Source organism: Erpetoichthys calabaricus, chromosome 5 (assembly GCF_900747795.2).
Source record: "Erpetoichthys calabaricus chromosome 5, fErpCal1.3, whole genome shotgun sequence".
Taxonomy (NCBI): Eukaryota; Metazoa; Chordata; class Cladistia; order Polypteriformes; family Polypteridae; genus Erpetoichthys; species Erpetoichthys calabaricus.
The window spans coordinates 33,452,282-33,479,525 of NC_041398.2; the positions used below are offsets into that span (position 1 = coordinate 33,452,282).

The 27,244-nt window shown below is 39.3% G+C and overlaps 1 protein-coding gene across 1 annotated transcript; it reads right to left on the reverse strand.

Moving 5' to 3' along the window:
- Positions 1-238: 238 nt before the first annotated feature.
- LOC127527988 (C-type lectin domain family 4 member E-like) lies at positions 239-10,713 on the reverse strand. The gene is made up of 3 exons (XM_051928525.1): positions 10,567-10,713; positions 7,729-7,850; positions 239-712 (listed from the first exon to the last, which is right to left on the reverse strand). The coding sequence occupies exons 1-3, from the start codon at positions 10,681-10,683 to the stop codon at positions 562-564; spliced, it is 390 nt and encodes a 129-aa protein (XP_051784485.1). The 5' UTR covers positions 10,684-10,713; the 3' UTR covers positions 239-561.
- Positions 10,714-27,244: the final 16,531 nt, after the last annotated feature.

A 27,244-nucleotide genomic window follows, 5' to 3' on the forward strand; every position in this document is an offset into this window, starting at 1 on the left:
ATACACTCCATTTATATTTAACTACAGCTAAAAGGAAAAGTGTAACCCATGTAAGAGTAGTTCAACCTCCTTCCTCATTATCTGCTCCCAGATTTATTAAACTATTTATTAAAAAAAATACTTTATTATTATATTATATACTTTTTTTTTCTTCTTTTATTGTAAAGCAGTTTGGCCACAGCATTCCTATGTTGTTTTAAATGTGCTAAATAAATTGACATTGACATTAACATTTATAAAAATAAAAGAAAGCTTTAGTACTTAGAAGAAAGCAAGACCCTCCCTTGGCAAGTCTAAATATAAGCTCTTCCCTGCCTAAATTTGACTTATTTTGCAAACATTTCCTGTTTCTTCAAAGGAACTCCTAATGAGTTCCCAGACCAGCCAGGAGAAAAAAATATAATAAATAAAGAAGATTTGAACAAAATGGTCAGCTTCACTTCAGGACATTGCAGAGTATACATAAATATGAAAATAAATGAAGCACATTGAATTTGAATATATCTTTGATGTAAAAAATTACCCTCATTTCCATTATTCTCTTTTGATAAATATAAAGGTCTATGTTGATTTTTCACAGATCCGGTAAAATTGTTCTTTGCAGGATGCGTCAAACCAGGTCAGACTCAACCTGACACAATCCTCCCCAGATTTGTCTTTACCGGTCCAGTTGTCTGGTTCTTGAGTGCCATCATTTCTAATGGTCCACGCTCTGAAAGAATAAATTGAGTTATTAACCTGCAGTCTCATATACATGGTACCCATTAATTTATTTTAAATAATGTAGCCAAAGTTTACTTAAAATTAAAGTACTAGATTATTGGACAGATGAAAATGTAATTAATTGAGGAAAGAGAATACAACACTCCTATAATTATTACCCACTACAAGAGTGGAGGTGGAATGAGAATAAGATTGAAATCTGTGTATTCATTTACTGTACCTGCTAAATCTAATAATGAGATCATCAAATAGGTGCTGCCTATCCAAGGATCATTGGATGTAAAGTAAGGAACAATTCTTGATGGTGTGCTAGCAGAACTAATTTCTTCACTCAACCATGCAATCATTTAATTTTTTCTATTTCAGGTCTGCCAGAGCTAGGTTCAAGGCAGAAACCAATCCAGGTTCCAGTCAGTGTGTAAAATTCTCTGTGGTAATCGAGGGGTGCCGTTAGGAAACCATTGTTGGCTGAAAACGGAAATCTTACTGTGGTACTAAGAAATGTGGAATATAATAATGCTATCAGTTTGGACCTGTGTATCTTAGGCAGAAACTCTACATTATATGCAGTTAAGCAAAAGCCACAGCACTTTTTGATCTGACCAGCATTCAGTGGCAGAACAGACACTTTTCATTGATATATCTGTATATGTTGTGTGTCCTGTAGCATGTACTGTACAGTTTAGGTTTTTCATCCAACAAGACAGACCGCTCCACCTGTCAAAGTGCTTAGTTAATTTACAGTTGGTTGGGAAAATACGCAAATTGGAGGACAGCATTAGGAACCTGATAGTCATTAGGCAAAATGAAAATTGGATCGACTTGGTTTGTTCAGATAATTCAGCTATTTCTGATTCAGCTTCAGTCTCTCCAGGTCCCACTGAAGTCACTGCTCGGACAAAATCAGCAGCACCAATTCAGCCACAGGGTGAGTGGGTAACAGTGAGATGGGAGTCTAAGAAGCCAAAATTTAGTCCCTCAGCACTCAGGTCACCAATTTATACCCAGAACACATTCTCAGCACTCTGCAGCACGCCTGTGGATCCTGAGAACAATAAAGTGTTCATAACTGGCGATTTCATAGGGAGGAATGGTAGAATTTCAAATTATGTTAAACCAGCAGTTAATGTTAAATGCCTCCCAGGTGTGAAGATTTCTGACATAGAGGCCCAATTGGATCATGTCATCGAAGATGAAGTATCTACTTTATTTCTGCATGTTGGCACTAACAATATTTATTTACAGCAATCTGAAGTATTAAAAGGGAACTTCATCTCTCTATGCACCAAAACTAAAAGAAAATGTTGGAATTTAATTGTATCTAGCCCATTACCAAGATTATATAGCTGGGATGTGATTTATAGCAGATTACATTCCCTTCACTGCTGGCTAGAAACCTGGTGTGCTAATAAAAGCATAGCCTTTGTTAAAAATTTGGATGATTTTTGGGAAAGGACTGGATTTTTCAAGAGAGATGGTCTTCATCTTAACTGCAGGGGATCTTTTGTATTATCCCAAAATATGACATCAAAACTGCCTGGCTGACTGATTAGAGCACCATCCAGGCCACAGTCATGTGATCATAAATCGCAAGCTGTTGTTTATTCCACCTGTCACTATCTTGAAGCTGTTACCCATAATACCTGCTGTGGGGCATCTTATAAATTTAGTCATTTAGTCATGATGTAAACCTTAAATTACTTAATAACCAAAAAATACAGTATATAATTAGACCAAGGGATAAAACCAGACTCTCCACCAGGGGAAGCTGTAATTGTAAGTTAGTTCAAATTAAAACAAAAAATAGTTCAGAGAGAACTATGCAGTTTTAAAAGCTGCTTATTGAACATTCACTCTCTTGGAAGTAAAGCTGTTTTGGTAAATAATATTATATTAAGTACAAAATCTGATCTGTGTCTTCTCCCTGAAACCCGGCTTAGTAAATCTGACACTGTTCCCCTAGCTGAGGCGTCACCAGATAGCTACTCATTCCTTCATTAATCTAGAGATTCTGGATGAGGAGGAGGCCTTAGAATAATTCAGGTGAAAAAATTTAGGCAACTTCACATCCTTTGAGGCATTCATTTGAAATATTAAAACAGATTCCAACACAATTATAGTGCTAGTCTACAGACCACCAGGGCCATATTCATTGTTCATGACTGAATTTGGTAAACTTTTATCTGATTTGGCTATTAATTATGGTCAGGTAGTTTTGAAGAGGGATTTTAATGTACACATTTATTTGGAAACTGACACTTTTAGTAACTGTTAAATTCAGTAGGATTTTGTCAGATTGTTAAAGGTCCAACTCATAATCATAACCACACATTAGATTTAATTAAAACTTACAAAGTTAAAATTCAGAATTTAAATATTGTCCCATAAAATTAAGTTATTTCACTACTTAATTACATTTGATTTGGTTCTGCCCTTACCCATACACTTACAGATTAAAACAAAGACAGATTGTAGATTGTAATTCTGCTTTAAAATTTATAGATGCTTTGGGTAAATCAAGTGTAATTGTGGAAAGCCATTTAGATCAGTTAACATCAAATGTAAACATGGAAAACAATTTAGATCAGCTAACATCATATTATAATATGTCCTTGAGAGATGCTTTGGGCACAGTTACTCCCCTTAAAACAAAAATCATCAAAGCACATAGAAACTCTCCCGGGTTTAATGAAAACACTCATGCTCTTAAATCAGAGTGTCAAAAACTGGAGCACAGATGGAGAACAAAAAAGCTGCAGGTCTTTCAAATTGCATGGACAGAGAGTATTAAAAAATATAAAAAAGCTCTCTTTAAAGCTCGCTCAGACTACTATTCTAAAACAATAGTTAACAATAATAATGATCCTCAGGTACTATTTAGAACAGTAGCTAATTTAACAAATGGGAATTTGGATTTACAGTGCAAAACTACCAACAGACATTAGCAGTACATGAACTTCTTTAATGAAAAAATTAAAAATATAAGATCCCAGATCTCAGCATCACAGTGCAAACCGCATACTAGCTTGGCAAACCCTATCTCACCTTGCATTCAACACTTTAGAAATTTTAATCCAAAATTCCTCTAAAAATGTATTTTGCAAAATTAAAAACTTTGTTTGTTTGTCATGAGATATTAGGTAAGGTTTCCTTCTGATGGCTCTTCCATGAAAGCCATATCCATATAAATTACGCTGCACATTTGAAAATCAGATCATTAAAAGGTTAATATTTACTGTATATGAGAACAGGCCCTTAAGCCCAACAAAGCTCCACAATCCTTAGCACTTAATTCAACCAAAATAACATCAAGTCTAGTTTTGAAAGTCCCTAAAGTCCTACTGTCTATCACATTACTTGGTAGTTTATTCCATGTGTTTATGGTTCCTAATGTTTGTGCAAAGTTTACCCTTAACAAGTTTTCAACTGAGTTCCCGTATTCTTGATGAAATCATTTTAAAGACACAGTCTCAATCCAGTGTGCTAACTCCCTTCATATTCTAAAACACTTTAATCATCTCTCCTCTTAATCTTCCTTTGTTTAATCTGAAAAGGCTCAGCTCTTTTTGTCTTTCCTCATAATTCATCCCCTGTAGCCCTGGAATCAGCCTAGTCGCTCTTTGGACTTATCCTAGCATTGCTATGTCCCTTTTGGAGCCTGGAGACCAAAACTGTACACATTACCAGTGCGTTATAAAATTTGCACATAACTGCCTTGGATTTGTACTCCATATATATTGTGCTATATAACCTAATATTCTGTTAACCTTCTTAATGGCTTCTGAACACTGTCTGAAAGTTGATAGCGACAAGTCCACTACAACTTCTAAATGCAACTCATAAGGTTTAAATTCAATTTTCAGAACAGTATACCACCAATTCATTCTCATGTTAAACGTGCCCGCAGTGTCCTGCAGTCATATGGGGGTTTTGCTTTGCCTTCTTACTGTTCAGTCCATCAGTTATTTGATCTCACAAACCTTGTCTTGACCTCCACAGTTCCTCCATTTTTAATGACATTTTGGAAATTATTAGCTGATTAATATAGTTCTTAAGCATTTTTCTGCTTTCTAGTCATGACTTAGTTTATTTTTCAGATCTTCAGAAAAGTCTGTGGTCACTAAGCATTACACACTGTTTGAAAAGTGATAGATTTTATCAGGCTCTTGAATAGTCATTAGCTGACAATTCCTGATGACAATTTTAAGTTGGTGACCTAGCATAGTGGGAAGAACACAAACCTAACAGTGTTGCCTTTTGTTTATTCATTTACTGTCATGGTACAATGAATGGGATGACCCGGTTGGCGCCCCAGATATTCTTGCTTCGTGGAGCTATCATTCCTGCACTTGGCCACACTAGGTAACATTTGGAAGTCTACTCACGAAAAGGTAATTTGGGTAAGCATGGCTCTTATAATGTTCATGTCGATGAACACAGGTCAAGCACCTTTAATATTTATAAAGTAAATTAAATGTAAAGTTTAATGAAGGTTACTTCATTATTAACTTTACATTCATGCAAATATATACATAAAAAGTTGGGAAAAGCTGATCCAACAAATTTTGAAACCTTATAACTGAAAATGGGCCTATACTTCTGCAAATGCCATATTTATTCTTTTATTTATTTATTTTACATTTTTCACTTCATCAAATAAATCATTAACATTTTTCAAATTGCCATGATTTATTCATTGTCAAAAGTTGTATCTACTATTATTTACTTAAATGTCCAAAAATATATAATTTGGTCTGGGATTAGTCATAGAGATGCAGCAATAGACAAGAATACAAGGAGATATGGTGCAAGGTGAAGTGAGAGGTGGCGAAGGCTAAAGAAAAGGCATCTAATGAGTTGTATGAGAGGTTGGACACTAAGAAGGGACAAAAGGACCTGTACTGATTGGCTAGACAGAGGGACCGAGCTGGGAAAGATGTGCAGCAGGTTAGGATGATAAAGGATAAAGATGGAAACATACTCACAAGTGAGGAAAGTGTGTTGAGAAGATGGAAAGAGTACTTTGAGAGGCTGATGAATGAAGAAAACGAGAGAGAGAAGAGGTTGGATGATGTGGAGATAGTGAATCAGGAAGTGCAACGGATTAGCAAGGAGAAAGTAAGGACAGCTATAAAGAGAATGAAGAATGGGAAGGCCGTTGGTCCAAATGACATACCTGTGGAAGCATAGAGTTGTTTAGGAGAGATGGCAGTGGAGTTTTTAACTAGATTGTGTAATGCAATCTTGGAAAGTGAGAGGATACCTGAGGAGTGGAGAAGAAGTGTACAGGTACCGATTTTTAAGAATAAGGGGGATGTGCAAAACTGTAGTAACTACAGGGGGATAAAATTGGTGAGTCACAGCATGAAGTTACGGGAAAGAGTAGTGGAAGCTAGGTTAAGAAGGGAGGTGATGATTAGTGAGCAGCAATATGGTTTCATGCCGGGGAAGAGCACCACAGATGCAATATTTTCTCTGAGGGCGTTGAAGGAAAAGTATAGAGAAGACCAGAAGGAGTTGCATTTTGTCTTTTTGGACCTGGAGAAAGCATATGACAGGGTCCCTAAAGAGAAGTTGTAGTACTATTATGAGGAAGTCGGGAGTGGCAGAGAAATACGTACGAGTTATACAGGATATGTACGAGGGAAGTGTGACAGTGGTGAAGTCTGCGGTAGGAGTGATGGATGCATTCAAGGTAGAGGTGGGATTACATCAGAGATTGGCTCTGAGCCCTTTCTTATTTGCAATGGTGATGGACAGGTTGACAGATGAAATTAGACAGGAGTCCCCGTGGACTATGATGTTTACTGATGACATTGTGATTTGTAGCAATAGTAGGGAGCAGGTTGAGGAGACCCTGGAGAGGTGGAGATATGCTCTAGAGAGAGGAGAGGAATGAAGATCAGTAGGACCACCAAGACAGAATACATATTTGTAAATGAGAGGGAGGACAATGGAATGGTGAGGATGCAGGAAGTAGAGTTGGCGAAGGTGGATGAGTTTAAATACTTAGGATCAACAGTACAGAGTAATGGGGATTGTGGAAGAGAGGTGAAGAAGAGAGTGCAGGCAGGGTGGAATGGGTGGAGAAGTGTGTCAGGAGTAATTTGTGACAGACGGGTACCAACAAGAGTGAAAGGGAAGGTCTACAGTAGAGTAGTCAGACCAACTATGTTTTATATGGGTTGGAGATGGTGGCACTGACCATAAAACCGGAGACAGAGCTGGTGGTGGTAGAGCTAAAGAAGTTAAGATTTGCATTGGGTGTGACGAGGATGGACAGGATTAGAAACGAGTACATTAGAGGGTCAGCTCAAGTTGGACGGTTGGGAGACAAAGTCAGAGAGGCAAGATTGTGTTGGTTTGGACATGTGCAGAGCAGAGATGTTGGGTATATTGGGAGAAGGATGGTAAGGATAGAGCTGCCAGGCAAGAGGAAAAAAGGAAGGCCTAAAAGGAGGTTTATGGATCTGCTCAGAGAGGACATGCAGGTGGTGGGTGTAACAGAGCAAGCTGCAGAGGACAGGAAGATTTGGAAAAAAATTATCTGCTGTGGCAAACCCTATAAAGAGCAGCCACAAGAAGAAGAAGAAGGTCCTGGTGTTTCCTAACATTTTCATGGAACTGTACATATCTAGTGTGTATGAGCATAATCTAGTCAATCTTTAGTCCATAAAATATCACTTAATCAATCTAGTAGTCAATTAAATAACCAAAGGTGTATTATTGAAAGAAAAAAGATGCTTTGTTGTAATAGGCAGTTAACATCTTTGAAATAACAGGCATAATTGTGATGGCATGAAAATAAACACTAAATTATTCTGCATAAATATATGCTTTGCTTTATTTGTTTTATTTTTTATTAATCAGGTCCACACTACATCCAGGGTAAGTTCCTATCTCACACTCTGCACATGACCTGGAAATGGAATTGAGATCATTGGTCCTTCTGAAGCCTAGATACCTTGCACACCATTTGAGGAATTCTATACATAAAGTTCTTACGTTAAGCTGCTGCTCAGTGTTGAATTGTCCACCCAGCGCCACTGACCTTCATTTTCTATATCATTAAGTCCAATCCAGAAACCTTCAGTAGTACTGATATAGGATGCACCCTGTAAGAATTTCTAAACACAAATAATTTATTAAGATCCTATTCACATCAGAGGCATAGTACAATAATAAAAAGAACAACATGTAGTTATTTAACATCTGAAATAACAAAATGACATTCCTTCTCATTAACATTTTCTTTTCGTTTTGAGTGTCAAATTAGCCACATGCTGAGCTGGGCTGTCCAGGTCTTCTTAGCCCCAGCAACTTATTCCAGACCTCCATAATTTACAATTTGGAGTTCTCTCAGTGAGACATGCCTTTTAAACTTCTCATAAGGACATTTAAAGGGCTTTCCCCCATACCCTTCATTGATTTAATTTGTGGTTTATCAGAAAATCATTGAAGCTGTTAACAAATTAAATTCACTTCATATTTAAAAATAAGTTTATTTTAAGTGCATCCTCAGAGTGCTGAAATAAATTTAATTGCACTTAAAAAATAATTCTAAATGGCCTCAGTAAAGCCTGCTCACACATTGGCCTTTGCTACTCTAGCTGGCATCTTTTTAGCCGATTGGTACCTTTGAGTCAAGTCCTAACATTACATAGAACACCTCTTACTTCAACTTGTTAGCTTCCTTTACTTCGAGAGTTTATCAATGGGTCTAAGGGTTGTTGCTAGGATAGAAACCAACCTTTGGGTCAACAGCTGCTTTTAACTCTTTCTGCTAATGAAGTCTTGAACATGGTCAATCTAGAGTCTACATCCCTCACCAGTCCAGGAATAGAGAAGCTATTCTAGGTGAGGTGGAACTCATTCTGAGGCAGTTTCAAGCCATTAACACCCAACAACATCTCTATCTGTTTGGAACTTCCTTTTCTGTCCTGTGTGTAAGCCATCCATCTTAGGGCTTATTTATACTTCACGCAAGAACACGTACGCGCTTGCATCATGGCCGCCACACGTCCTCTGAGCAGGTCCTCAGAAATTAACGCGACACGTGCGCGAGTGGCAATACCAGCAAAAAGTCGAAGGCGCAGTGTGTGCTAAAAGTTGGAATGTGAAGTCAGAGTCTCTGTTTACTATCTACATGTGACAGAAAGCCGCTTTGCGGATCCTACGAGATCGGTGTGCGCGCTTCGATATTTCATAAATGGTTTGATGTGGTGAAGCAAAATGCCGACATACAGATGTATTCGTGGTGCTTTTATATTCAAGCGTCGCATATTCCCGATCGTAATGACACGATACGTTTTAAAATTCTCACATACTGTGCCTTCTTTTTTTCTAGGGCTTCCTCTGCTCCTGACAGCAGCGAATCGCCAGCAATAGATCGTCACACTGAGCACATTAAATGTATGATATTCCAACTCTCTGCACATTTAGAATCCTTAGGTTTATACTTGATATCACTTTCATGATGAAAAGCATTAAAGTATGTATATTACATTTTACAGATAAATCGGTAATTTCGTTTAAATAATGAATACTGTTAATAGGACGGAGTGGTGGCTCTGAGGCTAGAGATATGCACTGGCAATCGGAAGGTTGCCGGTTTGAATCCTGTAAATGTCAAAAGGGACTCTGCTCTGTTGGGCCCTTGAGCGGGGCCTTTAACCTGCAATTGCTGAGCGCTTTGAGTAGTGAGAAAAGCGCTATATAAATGCAAAGAATTATTTTTATTATAATTACACACATGGGGTGACACAGTGGCGGAGCGTTAGCGCTGCTGTCTTGCAGAGAGTCACGTCGCTGATATTCCCTGCCTGGAGTTTACATGTTTTCCTGCTGGGTTTCCTCAGTGTGCTCCGGTTTCCTTCCAAAGATATGCAGATTATGGGGATTTGGTGCCGCTAAAATGACGCTAGTGTATGTGTGTGCTTGTATTCACCTTGCGATGAGCCGAGGCATCATCCAGGGATTATTTCTCACTCGTGCCCAATGCTTGCTGGAATGGACACATCCCTGGATTTAATCAATAAACATCCTTTTCAGAGATATTGCGGTAAGGTGTCATAGGAATTTAATGGGTGTTCTAGGCAATTCACAACACAGAGAAGCCGAACATGTTCTCACCATGATAATATCTCTCACTGCCACCTGGCGGATTCCTCCAGATTTACGTAAAGTACGCGCGCAAGTATAAACACTTCAACGCTTGCGTAGCAGGAGCGTCTGCTGCAGCATGCGTCGTGTGAAGTATAACTCCGGCCTTAGTCAACTTATCACGAAATAGTGATCGGCTGACAGCCTAGCCCTTTTCTTTACTTGAGTGTCCAGAATGTTTGGCCTCAGATCATACAGTACAACTAGATAGATAGATAGATAGATAGATAGATAGATAGATAGATAGATAGATAGATAGATAGATAGATAGATAGATAGATAGATAGATAGATAGATAGATAGATAGATAGATCTCCTACATAAGGACTAAAGTCTCCCAGTAGGATGTACCTTTTAAAACACAAATGCCTCTAAAAAAGTTGAATGCTTCAAATAATTGTTCAGTGTATAAAGAAACAGTCAAATGTTTTCACTTACAGAAAATTGTGGCTTTGTGATATCTGCACCAATCCTACTATATATAGTGGCAAATGAATGTATGCCTCAACTATGACCTCACTGATTATACAAATACCAAACTTATCTTTTGATATTTTCTTTTTGCAGGTTTTTATATTGCACATGACCATGTGGTGTAGCAGAAGTACACATCAATATGTTAATCTTTTTGCCTCCAAAATAGTTTATTGGGTTTTACACATAAAATTCACATCAACCAACCTGCTCCTTCACACTATTCATGATTACCAGTTGAGCTCCCATGCCAGTGCAGTTGTCACGACTGGAATTCCAGTCCATTTTGTCAGTGGAGAAGAAGTAACAACTCCTGTTCAACATCAGCCAGTTCTCTGGACAGAGCTTGCAAGAATCTTTTGAAAATAGAAAGAAATGTTTTAAATGTTATGAATTCACAATTATCATCTCATTGTAGGCAAATCGAGTCTGTATAAAATCATTTTTATTATTTTAGTACATCTGTTCATTGCCATTTGTATTTACTTTTTATTTAAGGAATGCCTTTTCTAAATGTGCATGCTGCTTCCTCATTTCTAAGCAGATGTTGGTCAAATATAGAAGATGGTGAACACAGGAGATGGTCTGTAATTAGTTTCAAGGAGAATTCTGCTACGGTAGATGTAGTAAACAGTGTTTTGTTATTGAAGTTGTATACTAATTACTTTATTAGCAAAATGCAGCCACATGCAGCATCCATATCTGCCTTAACACGCATACATACTTTTATTCACTAAAAAAATGCTTTAGTCCTGGGGTCCCACTGAACAGGGGCATTTTCAGTATCACCCTGCACCAAGACTCTCCAGTTCACACCTCTTGCCATTTGACTGCCACTGGAGGTCAGATTCTATTAGGAAGATTCAGTCTTCCTTGTTCCTTCTTGAGTTGTTCTCTTTGAATAGAGGAGGACAATTTTATGGAATGATACGAAGTATAAAAAGTGGTGCATTAATTAGTTAAGCCAATTATTGGGGGGAAACACAAAAGCAAACAGAGAAGTACAAACAAACTGAAGGAAAACAAAACCCTGTGGTCACTTCCTATACATCATTTGAACCCTGGTCTATCAGGTGGTGTAGCTTACTGAAATACCTTAAGTATCTCAGTTCCTCTTACAACCTTAGGCTCATTCTTGTCTCATGAGCCTTTGCTAAGAGTTTTCATCCTAACTTGAGGTGGTTTTAAACCTGTGTGAATTCTAGCCAAATTTTGAATTAATCTCTGGAGTATCCTAGAAGTCTGTCTGAGAGCACCTAGGGTCTCTGCACCTCTGAGCCCTCCATGGTAGTTCCTCAGCCCTCTTCACTGACAAAGCAGCCTCCAGCCCCCCTCAGTTGTTTTAACACAAGGCCTTAATTTATAAGCGGTAACATCTTTCTGCCACTTGAATTCCAAGAGATCTTGTTCCTTCCTGCCAACCTCCTTAGCCTCTCACTTTTTCCAAAATGCAGTGTCAGCTATCCATGTTACTTTTGGAGTCACCTTTGTCTAGTGTCCTAGAAGAAAAGTTCATGTCCCTACCCTTTGAACTAGTGTTTTTCTCCTGCCCTACATTGTACATTTAGAGTACCACGCCTTACAGGGGTCATCTGAACAATGGCCATTCAAAGTGGCATACAGTGCAGATTTCTCTCTTCAATTAAGATTTTTTGTTGAACCTTCTTTCACTCTGTGCTCTCTTGTTGGTACATCTGCTGAGCACCTCTTCCTGCTCTCTTTACTTTCTTTATCTCAAAACTTGTTACTGCCACACATGGGAAATCAATACCTTTAACATGAATGATTTATTTTCATTGTTATCCTACAGCCACAGAAAAGCACAGAACAGGTTTTTTTACTGAGTACAAAAGTGGACATCCATGGATTCCTGTCCATCAGTAAGGTTCTATCAGATCAGCAAATTCTGTCGCCATGATTTTTGTTTCTTGAATGGACTGCTTACCTTTCTCAAGCTCAGACTTAAGCTTTTCAAGAACTGTGATGTTATCTTGTATTTGTTTTCTTTCTCTGGTACTCACTTGCAACAACAAATCATATCCTCTGCTCATATTGAAATCTAGAAGAGAAGAGACCAGACATATTATCTTACACAACAAATCCAAAGTCTAATCATCCCACTACCTGCCCACTTGACCCCATCCCCTCAGATCTCTTCCAGGCTATCTCTCTCTCACTCAGTTCTGCAATTACACACGTCATCAATACTTCATTCAGTACCAGTACTTTTCCTATATTACTCAAAAAGGATCTTACTAACTCCTCTCCTCAGGAACCCAATCTTGACATACTGTATCTCAAGTAGGTTATAACAGACCAGTGTATCACCTCTATGCAAAACACTGGAATGTGGTGTCTCTAACCAAGTCTCTTCCTATTCTACAGCACATCTTAATCCTAATCAGTTAGGATTCAAGAAAGAACACATCTCAGATAGCTCTACTCACCATTGTCGACACGTGATGGCATGCAAGACCTGCCAACATATCATCTGTGCTCATCCTGTTAGATCTCTCCTCTGTTTTTGACACAGTTAACCACCAGATCTCCTTGGCACCCTCTCTGACCTTCACATCACTGTGACTACCTTCAAATGGTTTGGGTCCTACCTCTTGGGCAGATCCTGCCATGGGTCCTGACATGGAGAGACGTAAAAGGTGCACCAAGGAAGCACTGGGTTGCTTCAATGATCGGTGCTGGGCCCTTTCCTCCTTTGTTTCTATACACCTCACTAGGCCTATCATCAAATTTCAAGTTTTTTTTCCTATCAATGCTATGCTGATGACAAACAGCTATATTTGCCATTGCCTCGACAGAATCGCATGGTATCAGATGGAATCTCTGCATGTCTCACCGATATTGCAATCTGGATGAAGGAACATCATCTCCAGTTCAACATGAGAAAGACCTTTGTCCTTCTATTCAGCACTCAAACTCTGTGCAGCTTGAGTTGTTTTTGTTAAATCCTGCCAAGCTGGTACGCAACCTTGGGGTGGTGATTAATGACCAGCTATCCCTCAGGGACCATGTTTGCTATAGTCTTTAAGTTTAAAGGGACTAAATTCACGTCTAGATTCATTCTGATATAGCTGAGAGTATATGCACCACAAGTCCTGATCTACACTTTAGTCTTGTCATGTCTGGACTACTATAACACCTGCTGACTGGAGCACTGGCATGTGTCACCAAGCTGCTAGAGATGATTCAAAATGCAGCAGCACATCTGTTGTTCTACCAGCTGAGGTAAGCACATGTCACTCCTCTTTTCAGTGCACTAGACTGACACATATTAAGTTCAAATTCTTGATACGTGGCTACAGAGTGGTCAGTGGGTCTGCTCCTATATATATAGAGACACTTCTTAGGTGCTATGCTCCTGCTTGACCACTCAGGTCTGCTGTTGGACAGCGTCTGGTGAATCCACCTCTGCATGGTGTCAAGTCTCAGTGTAGACTCTTAACATGTATAGTTCCTGATTGGTGGAATGAGCTCCCCACCACCATTCAACATGCTGACTCCCTCAACATTTTTATGAAGCATTTGAAGACTCCCCTAATGGGTGAATTTCTGTCTAACTTTTATTAGCTGTTTATTATTTTTTTTCTTGGAATTGAATCTAGCTTGTATTTTGTTCTAAAGCTTTTCATTTGTCATTATTAATTTGTACCCTTGTCCTGTAATATTTGTTCCCAAGCAGTTCCGCAAAACTGATGTTTACTCGATCATCCCGACCACTTTTGAAAGTCATGTTGAAAAGCAAATAAATGTAAATATAAACTGGTGAAGCTTTTTGTTTAATGCCAGGTTCTTCTGTCCCAACTTGATGTGTATCTTTAATCTAAGAGCACAGGAGTAACCACTAGGACGAGGTCCGAGAGCTCTAGATCCTTTAGAGTCTTTGCTGCTCTCTTTTAATAAGCGAAACAGAAGGAAAACATTCTGAATGTTGGAGGCAACCAGCTCAACTCAAGCTGGTCAAAATGGTGAGAGACATGAGTGCCAGTACAGAAGAAATGAAAGTTGATGTAATAGACTAAGAGATAATTACGTATCATGTGGAATCACCAAAATATGGAACTGCTTCAGAGAGGCATCTCACTGGTGGTCCTCACTCTGCTAATTGGGGACAGACTTTAGTTATTACATGGCCTCTTTAAATATTTAGCAAAACACCATTTCCCCTCATTTTTTATTTATTAAGGTACTTTTAGTGATTTCAAATACAATAAGCAGACTTATCATTTACAATAAGTAATCTTTAGCAATGAGAAACTGAATTTGCAGCAGAAACCTCAAAGTCACCTCACCTTGAAGTCACCTCGTTCACTTTACAAAAACTTTACAAAAGGTGTTAAGTTACTGCATAGAATTGTTTTCATGCATTAGCTTTGTATATGTCTGACTATCATTTAATGTTTAAATATTGAACTCTAGTGGGAAAAAAGAACACCAAAATCGCTCATATCCTCAACTATCAAATGGTGGGTGCTAGGTAAGAACAGGGGTGGGTAAGGCAATTTTCTATGTACAGTAATCCCTCGCTATATCGCGCTTCGCCTTTCGCGGCTTCACTCCATCGCGGATTTTATATGTAAGCATATTTAAATATATATCGCGGATATTTCGCTGCTTCGCGGGTTTCTGCGGACAATGGGTCTTTTAATTTCTGGTACATGCTTCCTCAGTTGGTTTGCCCAGTTGATTTCATACAAGGGACGCTATTGGCAGATAGCTGAGAAGCTACCCAGCTTACTTTTCTCTTTCTCTTGCGCTGACTTTCTCTGATCCTGACGTAGGGGGATTGAGCAGGGGGGCTGTTTGCACACCTAGACGATACGGACGCTCGTCTAAAAATGCTGAAAGATTATCTTCACGTTGCTATCTTTTGTGCAGCTGCTTCCTGAAATGACATGCTGCACGGTGCTTCGCATACTTAAAAGCTCAAAGGGCACGTATTGATTTTTGCTTGCTTGTTTTTCTCTGTCTCTCTCTCTCTCTTTCTGTGCTCTTGACGGAGGGGGTGTGAGCTGCTGCCTTCAACAGCTTTGTGCCGCGGTGCTTCGCATACTTAAAAGCCAAACAGCCCTATTGATTTTCCTCTGCCTTTATGACAGTCTGTGCTCCTGACTCCTTTGAAGAGGAAGATATGTTTGCATTCTTTTAATTGTGAGACGGAACTGTCATCTCTGTCTTGTCATGGAGCACAGTTTAAACTTTTGAAAAAGAGACAAATGTTTGTTTGCAGTGTTTGAATAACGTTCCTGTCTCTCTACAACCTCCTGTGTTTCTGCGCAAATCTGTGACCCAAGCATGACATATGGTTTCTACTTCGCGGATTTTCTTATTCCGCGGGTGGCTCTGGAACGCAACCCCCACGATGGAGGAGGGATTACTGTACTGAGAATTTTCTGAATGTACAAACTGTTGTGTTTGGTTGAGTTTTCATATGTAAAATACAGAGCATATCACATATTTAAAAAATGTACCACACACCTCCGCGGTGATGTGAATGAGAGGCATAAATAGACCTGATTTTACCAGTAAGGTACGGATTACATGCATTAAGCCACTGTAGAAAAAATTCAAGGTAAACGGGGAAGTGTAAACAAGGCTTTAGGAAGCAGTATTCATAGTTTGTCTGAATGTCTGAAACCCTAAAAAACTTTTTAGTAAGTTTTACATTTTGTAATTGTAAAATGGTGCCACATGATTACACCATGGAAACAATTCCGGGTCAGGTGTAAACTCCTTAAGATTTGTAAGTCCCTTCCCCACAGCTCCCACTGGTGGCACCCATGTACCCAAACAGGGCTATCCATCCTACTAATATTCCCAATGTGCCCTGTGGGTGTACAAGAGCTCTATGCAAAGGACACTGCCATTTGGTGAACTGGGGAACTATATGACCCCAAGAGGCAGTCCTTCCCTGTCCTACTGTTATATCATCCTGGCCAGGAATGGTATCTGCTACTATCTGACCAACCAAGTCCTTCTCTTATGACCTCCTGTCTGGTTGGGATTCCAGTCTGCCCACCTTCACACATACAATAATCACTGCTTTGTGACAAGCTTTGTGAAAGAACTGACAAGCAATCTAAAAAGAACAATTCTCTGCATTAAATAATATTGTGAAAAGATTCAGTGAATCTGGAGAAATATCATTGCATTAAGGGCAAGGCCAGAAACCACTGTTGAAAATGTGTAACCTTTGAGCCCTCAGGTGGCATTACATGAGAAACCATCATACCACTGTGATAAATATAGCCACATGGCAGTGTGGCCGGGTGATTAAGGCTTTGGACTTCAAACCCTGAGGCTGCAGGTTCAAATTTTGTGTCTAGCACTGTATGAAAACAAGCAAGTCACTTCATTTGCCTGTGCCCCATTAGGAAATGTAACCAAATGTAACCATCTTAAATGGTTATGTCATCTTGGATAAAGGTGTCAGCTTAATAAATAAATAATAACCGTACTTGAGAGTAATTCTGAAAACTGTTATCACTTAACACCGTCTGCTGCTGCTTCCATAAATGTAACCTGAAACTTTGAAATGCAAGGAGGAAGTCATACATCACTTCTATACAAAAATGCTACCAATGCTCTCTGGGCCTTAACTTATCTCAGACGGACTGAAAGACAGGAACTTATGATGTGGTCAGATGAGTTCATGTTTCAGCTTGCGTTCATGAAAAACAGATGTGATGAGAAAGATATCTAGACTGTATCAGCAGAAGGTGCAAAAGCTAGCATTTGAGGTGGTATGGCAGTGGATCAGTGCCCATGGCATGGGAGACTTGAATATGCGTGAAGGTACCATTAACACAGAGGTGTCTGTTGGGATTTTAGAGAGACATTTGCTGCCATATTTTCCCTGGGAGCTCCATGGTTATTCAGCAGGAAGATGCCAGGCCTCAGTTTGCACGTTAACTACAGTAACATGGCTTCATAGACATAAAGTGTGTATGTTTGACTGGCCTGCCTGTAATTTAGACCCATCTCCTATTGAAAATGTATGGCACATCATGAAGAGGAGAATCAGACAACAGTGATCACAGACTGTTGAGTAACTGAAGTCTTGTATAAAGAATAGGCAAATATTCCACTTGCAAAACTGCAACTATTAATATCCTAAATAATTAAAAATTGTAATCAAAAGGTAAGATGATGTAACACAGTGGTAAACATTCCCAGGTCCCACCTTTTTTTTTAATCTATTGCAGTCATCAAATTCTACATTTTTTGTACTTTTGTCAGTTAAATAAGGAACAAAGGAAATTAACAGGTCAGGTCAGGTCAGGTTGGGGAGCATACACTGGCATAGCATGTTGATGCATCCACCACACAATGAAACAGCTTGGTATTTGGGTAGCAACCCCCCAGGAAGACATGTGGCCGAGTCCCACTCTCCAGAATTAACCATCTATCTGCTGCAGGAAGATGTTATATGGATGTTATGTGAATGTTGTTTCTTATCCAGGTCACTCACAAGCCCACACTCAGACTCCTCGCTCAGTCTCTCAAGAGCCCTGATCAGAGCCTCCTTTGACAGTTCACAACATCATCAGCAAAGTCAACATCAGTGAATCTTTTTTCACCAACAGAGGCCCCACTGCCGCTGGACCCCACCACCCTGCCCAACACCCAGTCCATGAAAGCATTGAAAAGAGCAGGAGCAGAACAAACTCCAATAATCCACAGAATCAACTGGGAAAAATGCAGAGTTTCTGCCTCCAAACTGCACATCACTCACAGTACCAGTGTACAGGCCAGCCGTGATATCCAACAACATCAAGGGGATCCCGCAAAGTCTCAGGATGTCCCACTGGGCAGTTCAATCAAGTAAGTCGAATTCTTTACGAAAATCGACAAAGGCTGCAAAAAACTCTGCAGATATTTGTGTTTGCGCTCAAATGAACAAATCACAGATTTTTGTTTTTATTGCATTTTAGAAAATATCCCAACTTTACTGGAAGCAGGGTTTGTACTAGACTGATCCTAAACATTCTGTATATGGCAGTGAAAGGATGAACAGAAAGTTTTCATCCCAACTAAAATGTGGCATACCTGAAGCAATCAGTGTGAAAGACTGATCATTACTGACACTAAGGGTTTGGTTGGAGAGATGTTTTGTACCACCGTCTATTGAATTAAACAGCTGGCTTACTTCATTTGGCATTTTTAAATTGAGTGAGTGTGTCTTAAGATGGACTGGTGCCCTGTACAGTACTTGCTCCTTCAACTGTTAGAATACACTGGTTCCCCACAACCCTGATACATATTTCGTAGGTAAAGAAAAATTAATGGATAAATGGATTGATCGATTTTTCAGAATTTTAAGCTATTTTCTAATTTCAAGTAGATATAAATCATGGCTTCTGTGTCATCAAGAACAGCATATTAGTTCTTAGGTTTCTTGTTAAAAAACAGAGGTTAAGGGCTTACATTTCAGTGTAAGAAAGGCAACTGCCACTACTAACAGGAGACACAGGGCTAATACCACTGCCATGGCGCATTTAAATTGAAATGCCTTATCATAGCCAGCACCTGAAATAGAAAGGAAATGCAAACATAAGGTTCAGCATGAAACATCCAAAATTTGCAAGGGAGGATACCAGGGACAATTAAAAATCTTACCAGTGCCAAGGCTGGCAGTTGGCAGCTGTGGGCTCTTCTGTGTTGTGTTTGTGTTATCAGCTGTTGAGGTCAGAATAAGTGAATCACAAAGAAGTTATCAACTCTTCTATTTGTCTTGTTGCCTTTTCTATTCATCATAAAGCAATTAGTGATTAAAAAACGATATACAGTATTTTTAAAGCTCATACATTGCCAAAGGAAAAAAAAACACTCTGAAATTGAAAAAAGTTTGTTGCCTTAAAAATAAAAAGTAATTTTTGAAAATTATAACTAATCTCGGGCGGCACAGTGGCGCAGTGGGTAGCGCTGCTGCCTCGCAGTTGGGTGATCTGAGGACCTGGGTTCGCTTCCCGGGTCCTCCCTGCGTGGAGTTTGCATGTTCTCCCCGTGTCTGCGTGGGTTTCCTCCGGGCGCTCCGGTTTCCTCCCACAGTCCAAAGACATGCAGATTATGTGGATTGGAGATTCTAAATTGGCCCTAGTGTGTGCTTGGTGTGTGGGTGTGTTTGTGTGTGTCCTGCGGTGGGTTGGCACCCTGCCCAGGATTGGTTCCTGCCTTGTGCCCTGTGTTGGCTGGGATTGGCTCCAGCAGACCCCCGTGACCCTGTGTTCGGATTCAGCGGGTTGGAAAATGAATGGATGGATGGATAACTAATCTCCATCTATCCATTATCCAACCCGCTATCTCCTAACTACAGGGTCACGGGGGTAGGCTGGAGCCAATCCCAGCCAACAAAGGATGCAAGGCAGGATACAAACCCTGGGCAGGGTGCCAGCCCATCGCAGTATAACTAATCTACAGATTGTTCAATTGTTCTCGTTAGTGTCCTTCCAAATGTCATGCATGCACAAATGTAGTTAAGGTTAATACTTGTTTGCTTTTTATGCAGCATGAGAGGCTAATAATATTATTATGGTTAAATTATTGTAATTTCCTGTTAATTAGCACATGCTAATAAGAGTTTGACTGTGTTAGAGACCTTATAAGCTTATAATTCTGTACACCCATTCATTCTTCTGATCCCTCAGTGCCCATGCCACAAATCTGTACATCCCTGAATGGTAATAACTCACTCACCTTTTACTACTCATAAAAGGTCAGATTACCTCCATGATTGTTTTCAGAGTGTGTGAGTAAAGCAGAGTGCTGGCAAAAATGCATATGAAAGTTGATAACGTGCAAAACTCACATGGCGCCCACTTCCTGTGGTTGTCAGTCAGCATCACTAAACACAAAAGGCGAATGCCATCCAACTAACCTTTTAAAAAATGAACTGAAGCTGTTCAATAACTTTAGCCAATAACTCAAGGGCTTTGTAAGGAGAAATGATCTAACTGTTGTGCAGGTCTGATTAGCTGTGACAAGAAACATTTGCTGCTAAGAGATTCTGCCACTTACTAAACACAAGAATTCACAGACGTTTTTAACAATTCATTCAAAGTGTCAAGAAAAAGTACAACCTGTGTGTTATTAGTTTAAGCAGATTGTGCTTGGCTCTTATTGGTGACTTAGCAGAAGAGTTTTTGTTGTGAGGAATAAGGAAAGGTAATTTTGATCAAAGTAGTTCACTTTTTTCTTGCAACTTTATGTACATTATATATAATGTGTCATGTATTCTGCAGTATGTTAACACTCACATACATCCTTCATATTACAGACAGATACATGGATGACATCTTCAATATAATTCAGAGGCATTTGAACAAAATATCACGTAACTTCAAACTGAAACTTAGGTGTGTGCTCCTCACTCCTCTATTCAAGTAGTCTAAGCACAAATTAAGTACTAAAGGTTAAATAAATATGAGTATAAACAATTGCATCTATACAGAGTTTCTGCAGAAACAGTGATGAGTGATGAGAATTGTGTGTTCGGTGAACGTTGCGATGTAAAATCAAGACAGACTGATTGTTTATATTCATGTCATTAACAGCACTTGTTAACATCCATCCATCCATTATTCAACCCGCTATATCCTAACTATCCCAGCCAAGACAGGGAGCAAGGCAGGAAACAAATCCCGGGCAGGGCACCAGCCCACTGCATATTTACTAAAATATTTTTGCCATTTCAGATTAAACAGTTAAACATAAACTGAAAGATTTCTTTACCCACCTCTTTTTTGCTTTCTTGGTTCAAAGTGTTCATGAGATATATTTTCATAAATTTCCTCAGAAGATTTTTTAAAATTGCTATAAGCATTGTCCAGCTCCATATCACTGAAAGTGTTCAAGCAGACCTTAAATAGGTTTTGAAGAGCAGACTAGACTGTTAATTTAACAAATCTGACACTGACTGGCATTTATTAGCACAAGAGGTGTGAATAGAAAGAACAGGTCATGTGACAACAACCACAGAAGTGTAAACAATATAGAGAGAAAAAATACAAACGCCCTAAACTGCAAAAGTGTTCTACATCAAGAACTTTACTTGGTGCCTTTAGCTGTTGCTTTAATCCAAAAACGACACAGAAATTACACACCTAAAATACAAGTTTTTTTTCCTCCTTTGTACACACGGGGCACTGCCATGTACAGTGAGACTCGGTCAAGTTCTCAGCAGGTCAGTGGTGAAGACTGAACCTGTAACCGTTAGGTTGAAGCGCTTTAACCTACAGGCATGCCACCTACTAACTATCATGCCACATTTACTATTCATTCTTTGAGCTCATTTATCATCAATACTTTTGAAACATCAGCTATTTGATTTTCAATCAGTTAGAAACCTTCATAAAATACAAGATGGACAATTTCAGCCATGCAACTGGCACTATGTTCGATATCAAAAAAATAAAGTGATGGTTAAGACAGCATGACTTCCTGTCTTTTTGTGGTCAGTTTAAAAATTAGTCATTACTATTTACCAGTATTCAAGTTTAGTGGTCTGCTGTGGGCTGGCACCCTGCCTGGGGTTTGTTTCCTGCCTTGCGCCCTTTGTTGGCTCAGATTGGCTCCAGCAGACCCCCGTGACCTTGTAGTTAGGATATAGCGGGTTGGATAATGGATGGATGGAAGTTTAGTGGTGGGAATTTATGTTGTTTATGATTTTTATTCTTAATGGTACATTAATGATACTATATGTTTATATCAGTTCTGCAAAAGTCCAGCTAATCTTTGAAAACACTTTTCCTTATTTTGCATGTTTTCAAGTTTGTTTACTCTAATTTGGGGTCACAGGGACTCAGACCCCAAGGTACAACAAAGAACAAGGTAGCAATCAACTCACAAGTCCATCACGGGGCCCAAAATGCCTAAACTGATGCTTAACTAGGACCATTTTAGAAATATTCTTTAACCAAACACACCTATCTTTGAGGATATCGGAGGAAAAGCCCCATTCACCAATGTGAGAGTGTGAGAATGTGCTTTCATTCTTAGAGAGGTACCAGGATGACAAACACTGCCACATTTGCAAAGGTTTTACATTTCAGGGAAATGAAAACAAGACTTAGCTTAGCCGTAGGAATCAATCATGCATAGACGACCAACTAGGTGCACATGCTGAAGATGTTAAAATTCAATTTTATAGAAGAATACAACACTAGAACAATGATGATGATAACAAGCAATTTAGTCCAATAAAGCTCAATCATACTGTTATTGATATACTGTAACATACAAAGTATCCTGACTGATGCTATCATCCAGTGATGTGGTAGAAGGTTCAGTAAGAAAGTTGTGTTAGCCACAAAAAAAATAACAAAAATTAACTTACCATTGATTGGTGTGTCCAGCAGGAAGTGACAGCTCATTGGATGGACCAGGTTCAATGCTAAGAATGGAGCAGAGGAAAGACTGTTCTGCTTACAGTGCCACCTTATTGCCACAACAGTAATAAAAATACCCATAATAAGAGCAACACAAATCAAACATAACAATAATAAATTTATACTTAGCTTGCATTAAATCACCTTAAAGTATGCAACTCCTCAGACAGGCTCTGTTAGGAAACCCAAGATAAAAGCTGACAGCTAAAGTGCTCTCATTGCTCAGAATACAGACACCTCTAGATGTTGTAGGACAGACATTTGGAAGTGGCGAGTTAAGGAGAATTGAAATTCAGAAAGTGTGCTGCTCTGGCATGTGTGTGTGTGTGGGGGATCTCAACATGCCAAGGTGTTTGTAACACTTTTTCTAACTTTAAAATAATATTGCTTTAATACAATAAACCAAGCAGCATCTATAGAAACTAGGAAATTTGATCCTTCTTTCCTAAAAGTCTCTTTAAACCAAAAAATTTTTGCTGCCATTCTCCCTGGTAGAGTCCAAGAAAGAATTTCTCACACAACACAAGAATCAAAACAATGGCAAACAATGAATAACAAAAGGAAAAACAAGCAATGTAACATAGTGACAGTGATATTAATAATCAGAAATAAAAAATATATAAGCAGACTGTGTAAACCATATTAATTAGGAGGGGCTGAGCGCGCACGTCGACAAAAGTCGACATCCAGGGTTAGAGGGCGACAATCAGCTGTTAATGGTGACAAAACTCACTGTTGTGTCACAGGCATTCCGTCTCTTCTTGAAGGAACATTAGACTCATTGACTCGGCATCTAATCCTTGAGAGTACGTGAGTTGCGAAATGTAAACAAGTGTAAACAAAGGCAAGATGGCATCGACATCTCATGAGGGAGCGAAACGAGTGCAGAAAAGAAAATACTCAGCAGAAAAATGTTTTGCGCATTATCGCTAAGTTGAACTTCACAAGACAGCATGCCTTGCTGTTGGATACGACAGATTACCAGCCACTGGACTACTTCAGGCTGCTCTCTTCTGATGCTTCTTTTCAGCTACTGCCAGATGAGAGGTATTCAGGTATGCAGAGCATCTTTTTGAATCGTGGGCTGCGCTTGCACCGCATTCTTGTTTTTCAAAGTGGAAACCCACAACAAAAGACGAGATGAAGGGCTTTGTGGCATTAATAATAGAAATGGCACTAGACTGGTGATATAACTTCAGGGAGACATTGGTCCAAATGTGCTTTGTCCCCTGGTGGCTTTGGACAGGTTATGCCGCATGATAGGTACGTGCTGCTGCAAAGTTTTATTCACTTCTGTGATAATCAGAAGCAAATCCCAAGTGGTGAGCCAGGCTATAACGCCATGTATAAAGTTCAGCCCCTGCTTAACATTGTAGAACCAACATATTGTGATATTTGCCCGGACACCACTAGTCGAAGACCACATCTTTATACAAAATCTCTTTATTTTCACAGTTCTCCTTCACACAACAACACTGTCCCGCACAACACACTGTGCCACTAGCCCCAGTCACCTTTCTCCTGGGCCTTTCTCTCTCTTAACGTCCTTGGGCCACCTGTCCTCTCTCTCCAGGAGCCTTGTCCTGCTCCTGCTCCCGACTCCAGCTCTCTGATAGGAGGGAGGCGGCCCCATTTATCCTCACCCGGATGAGCTCCTGGTGCTCTACCTGACGTCACGTCCTGGTGTGGCGGAAGCGTCAGGAGATCACCCAGAAGCACTCCGGGTGACCCTGGAAGGATCGTCCTCCATGGGTGTAGCGGAAGTAAATAAGTCCCGGGCTCCATGAGGCTCGGGGCGCCCCCTGGCAGTGGATACAGGCCTCCACGGACTTGAGCCTCCCTGCTCCCCTTCCGTGGCCCTCTTCTGCTCCAGGGCAGTTGCCGCCTCGTGGCCCGGAAGACAAATATGCCACCTCTTGGTCCCTCCAAGCATCCCAGCCGGGTCTGACCCCCAGCCATGTACGACAATATAAACAATTTTATCAGCCTGGCCGTGATTTGTCTGTGCATGAATATATGATAAAATACAAGACAAGCCCACAAATTATGGCATAAAGGATTTTGTACTGGCAGAAGCAAACACTGGTTTCTGCCTGTAAGTAATTACATATACAGGAAAGTATTTCTTTCAAAGAGAGAACTGTACCTTGACAAGTCAGGTTTTGCTGGAACTGCTTCAGGGCTATGAACATTTGGGTCATGTTGTGTACATGGACAACTTTTATACATGACCAGGATTGTTCATGGAGCTACAGAGCAGGGGAATTGGAGCTTGTGGCACAGTGAGGATGAACAGGAGACACATGCCTTCATAGTTGAAGTCAGACAGGCTGAAAATGAAAAGAGGTGACAATACGGTTTTCATGCGGGTGGAAAACTTGGTGGCAGTGGCATGGCACAATGTCAAACGGGTGACTCTCTACAGTACACACTAACAATATATGTGAGAAAGTGCAGCAACAGACAACTGAAAAGGAAGCACCAGTGCAACACATATTGTAAGCAGTACAATGTGGCAATGCATGCAAATGGCTGCTCTGAGTGATATCATACTTTGCAGGACTTTGCTGTGTAACATGTATGTGAAATCATATAGTATCCAGGCTCATACAACATGCAAGACAGTAACATTTGTCAAAAGTAAATATTTTTTGTTGATTTGATATGTTAAACTATTGGTTTGTGTTCTTTTTTTAAAAATGTTAGTTTTTGGGAAAATATTCAGCCCTGGGAGAAAAGAAACAAAAAAAAAAAATAGCCATAAAAGAGTTAAATATGCAGGCCAGAGAGACCAACAGGATATTATTAATCATTGCAGCTGCCTAAAACTGGCTAGAATTTAATATCTATCTGTAACTTAGAAGTCAGTAGAACCATTCAAGGCACAAATTTTTTAGGAATATGAGCTATTTCTGAACATGGTAGCAATGAGAACTTTTTGTGTCTACATTGGCTGAAATCATTCGGACAGGCTTTATTTTGGCAGCATTTGAGGTCGCTCTCCTCAACCGATTGTAAGTCAATTGAGCAAATACTGTGTATAATTTAATCCATTACAGTATATACCTTTTCACATCTCTTACAGTTTAGATGCATTATTCAGAACAAAGTGTTATTAATTATGCCTTTTTACTTAATAAAAAAAAAATCTAAGTGGCAAAAACATATCAAGAATATTAAAATTTCCAATACTATATTTTCGTTAATACTATGATTCTAATAATAAGGTATGTGCAAAATGTTAATAGCTCCTTGTAATTGACGTTTAAAAAAAGTATTAGCAGAAATTTTGAGAAGGGTCCGGCTGCAGGTCGCAGACTTGGCCTTCCACACCCCTGGCCTTCCATGCCTCCTGCCTTCCACAGTCAGCCCCACAACCGCCCACAGTCCATAGAAAGAGAAGGAGATGAGCTGCTGTACAGTTTTTCCAATTCAAAAAAGAAAAGGAGCTGAAAACGTTTTCTGACATGGAATAATAGCACAACAGACCCAGGTATGGACTCACAGAATAAAAAGCTCAGTATATTTAAAGAAACTTTAGATACATTAAACAAAACTAATGAGATGTACGATTATATACTGTATAGCGAATCCAAGTGTTCTCTGTTTATCGTCATTATTGACATATCCTATTTTTACGCATATCGTTTTAATTATTTTTTTTACCTCTTGAATTACATTTTTTTGATGCTGTCTTACAATGACTACGGTATAGTGAATAAAATGTATAAAAAAACTTAATCGTTAAGCAGTAGGAGTCAAAGCCTAAAAGACTAAAAGCCTGTTTTACATCTTCTGACAAACTGGAGTACTAGTACAACTCTTAAAGGACTTTAAACATTTGAAATGCATTGTGTGCTGTGTTAATAATAGTGTATTGTAAGAAACAGTGAAGACTTGTAGAATCTGTGATCGAAAGCAGTAATGTTAATAATGTATAACAAATTAAATATACTGTACATTATTTTTTTTACTTTCCTTACAATGTGGAGGAAAAGGCTATCAGCTTTATGATGACCATTTAAAGAATTTTCTTTCTTTCTTTTTTTAATTTTTTTTTAATAAAACGTATTACAGCAACATGGAATCCTTCAGCATTTTACTGAGGCAGAAAAGTGGTATGCTGAGAACATTTCTGTGTTCAGGGGGCGAGTCTCACTCCCTTCATTACTGTCAACGGACAAAGACAACATTGAGGAGGCCCTTCAGAAATTAGATTTGCTATCTGAATTTCCAGAACAAGAGGAGAGGGAATATGTCTTTAGACATATTTTTTTCACATATGGAAAACATGCATCTGTTTTTAGATAACGTGAGAGGAAAAAAGGAAAATGACTGTGTTTTGTGAGAAAATGTAACAAACATACATGTTCCTCATTGTTCAGTTACAAACTACAATTCTTGTTCTATATTTTATATATTCTTTAACTTTTTTGTAATAAATGTTGCAAACCAACTTCATCTTTACAGTTCATGAATGTGCA

Bases quoted from the DNA above. Each gene is read 5' to 3' on its own strand.
- LOC127527988 (XM_051928525.1), bottom strand. From the start codon at position 10,683: ATGTTGAACAGGAGTTGTTACTTCTTCTCCACTGACAAAATGGACTGG. The intron at 7,851-10,566 runs GTTGGTTGATGT...ATTTGTGTTTAG, and splicing joins TGAATAGTGTGAAGGAGCAG to AAATTCTTACAGGGTGCATC. The intron at 713-7,728 runs GTAAGAACTTTA...TTATTCTTTCAG, and splicing joins ACACTGAGCAGCAGCTTAAC to AGCGTGGACCATTAGAAATG.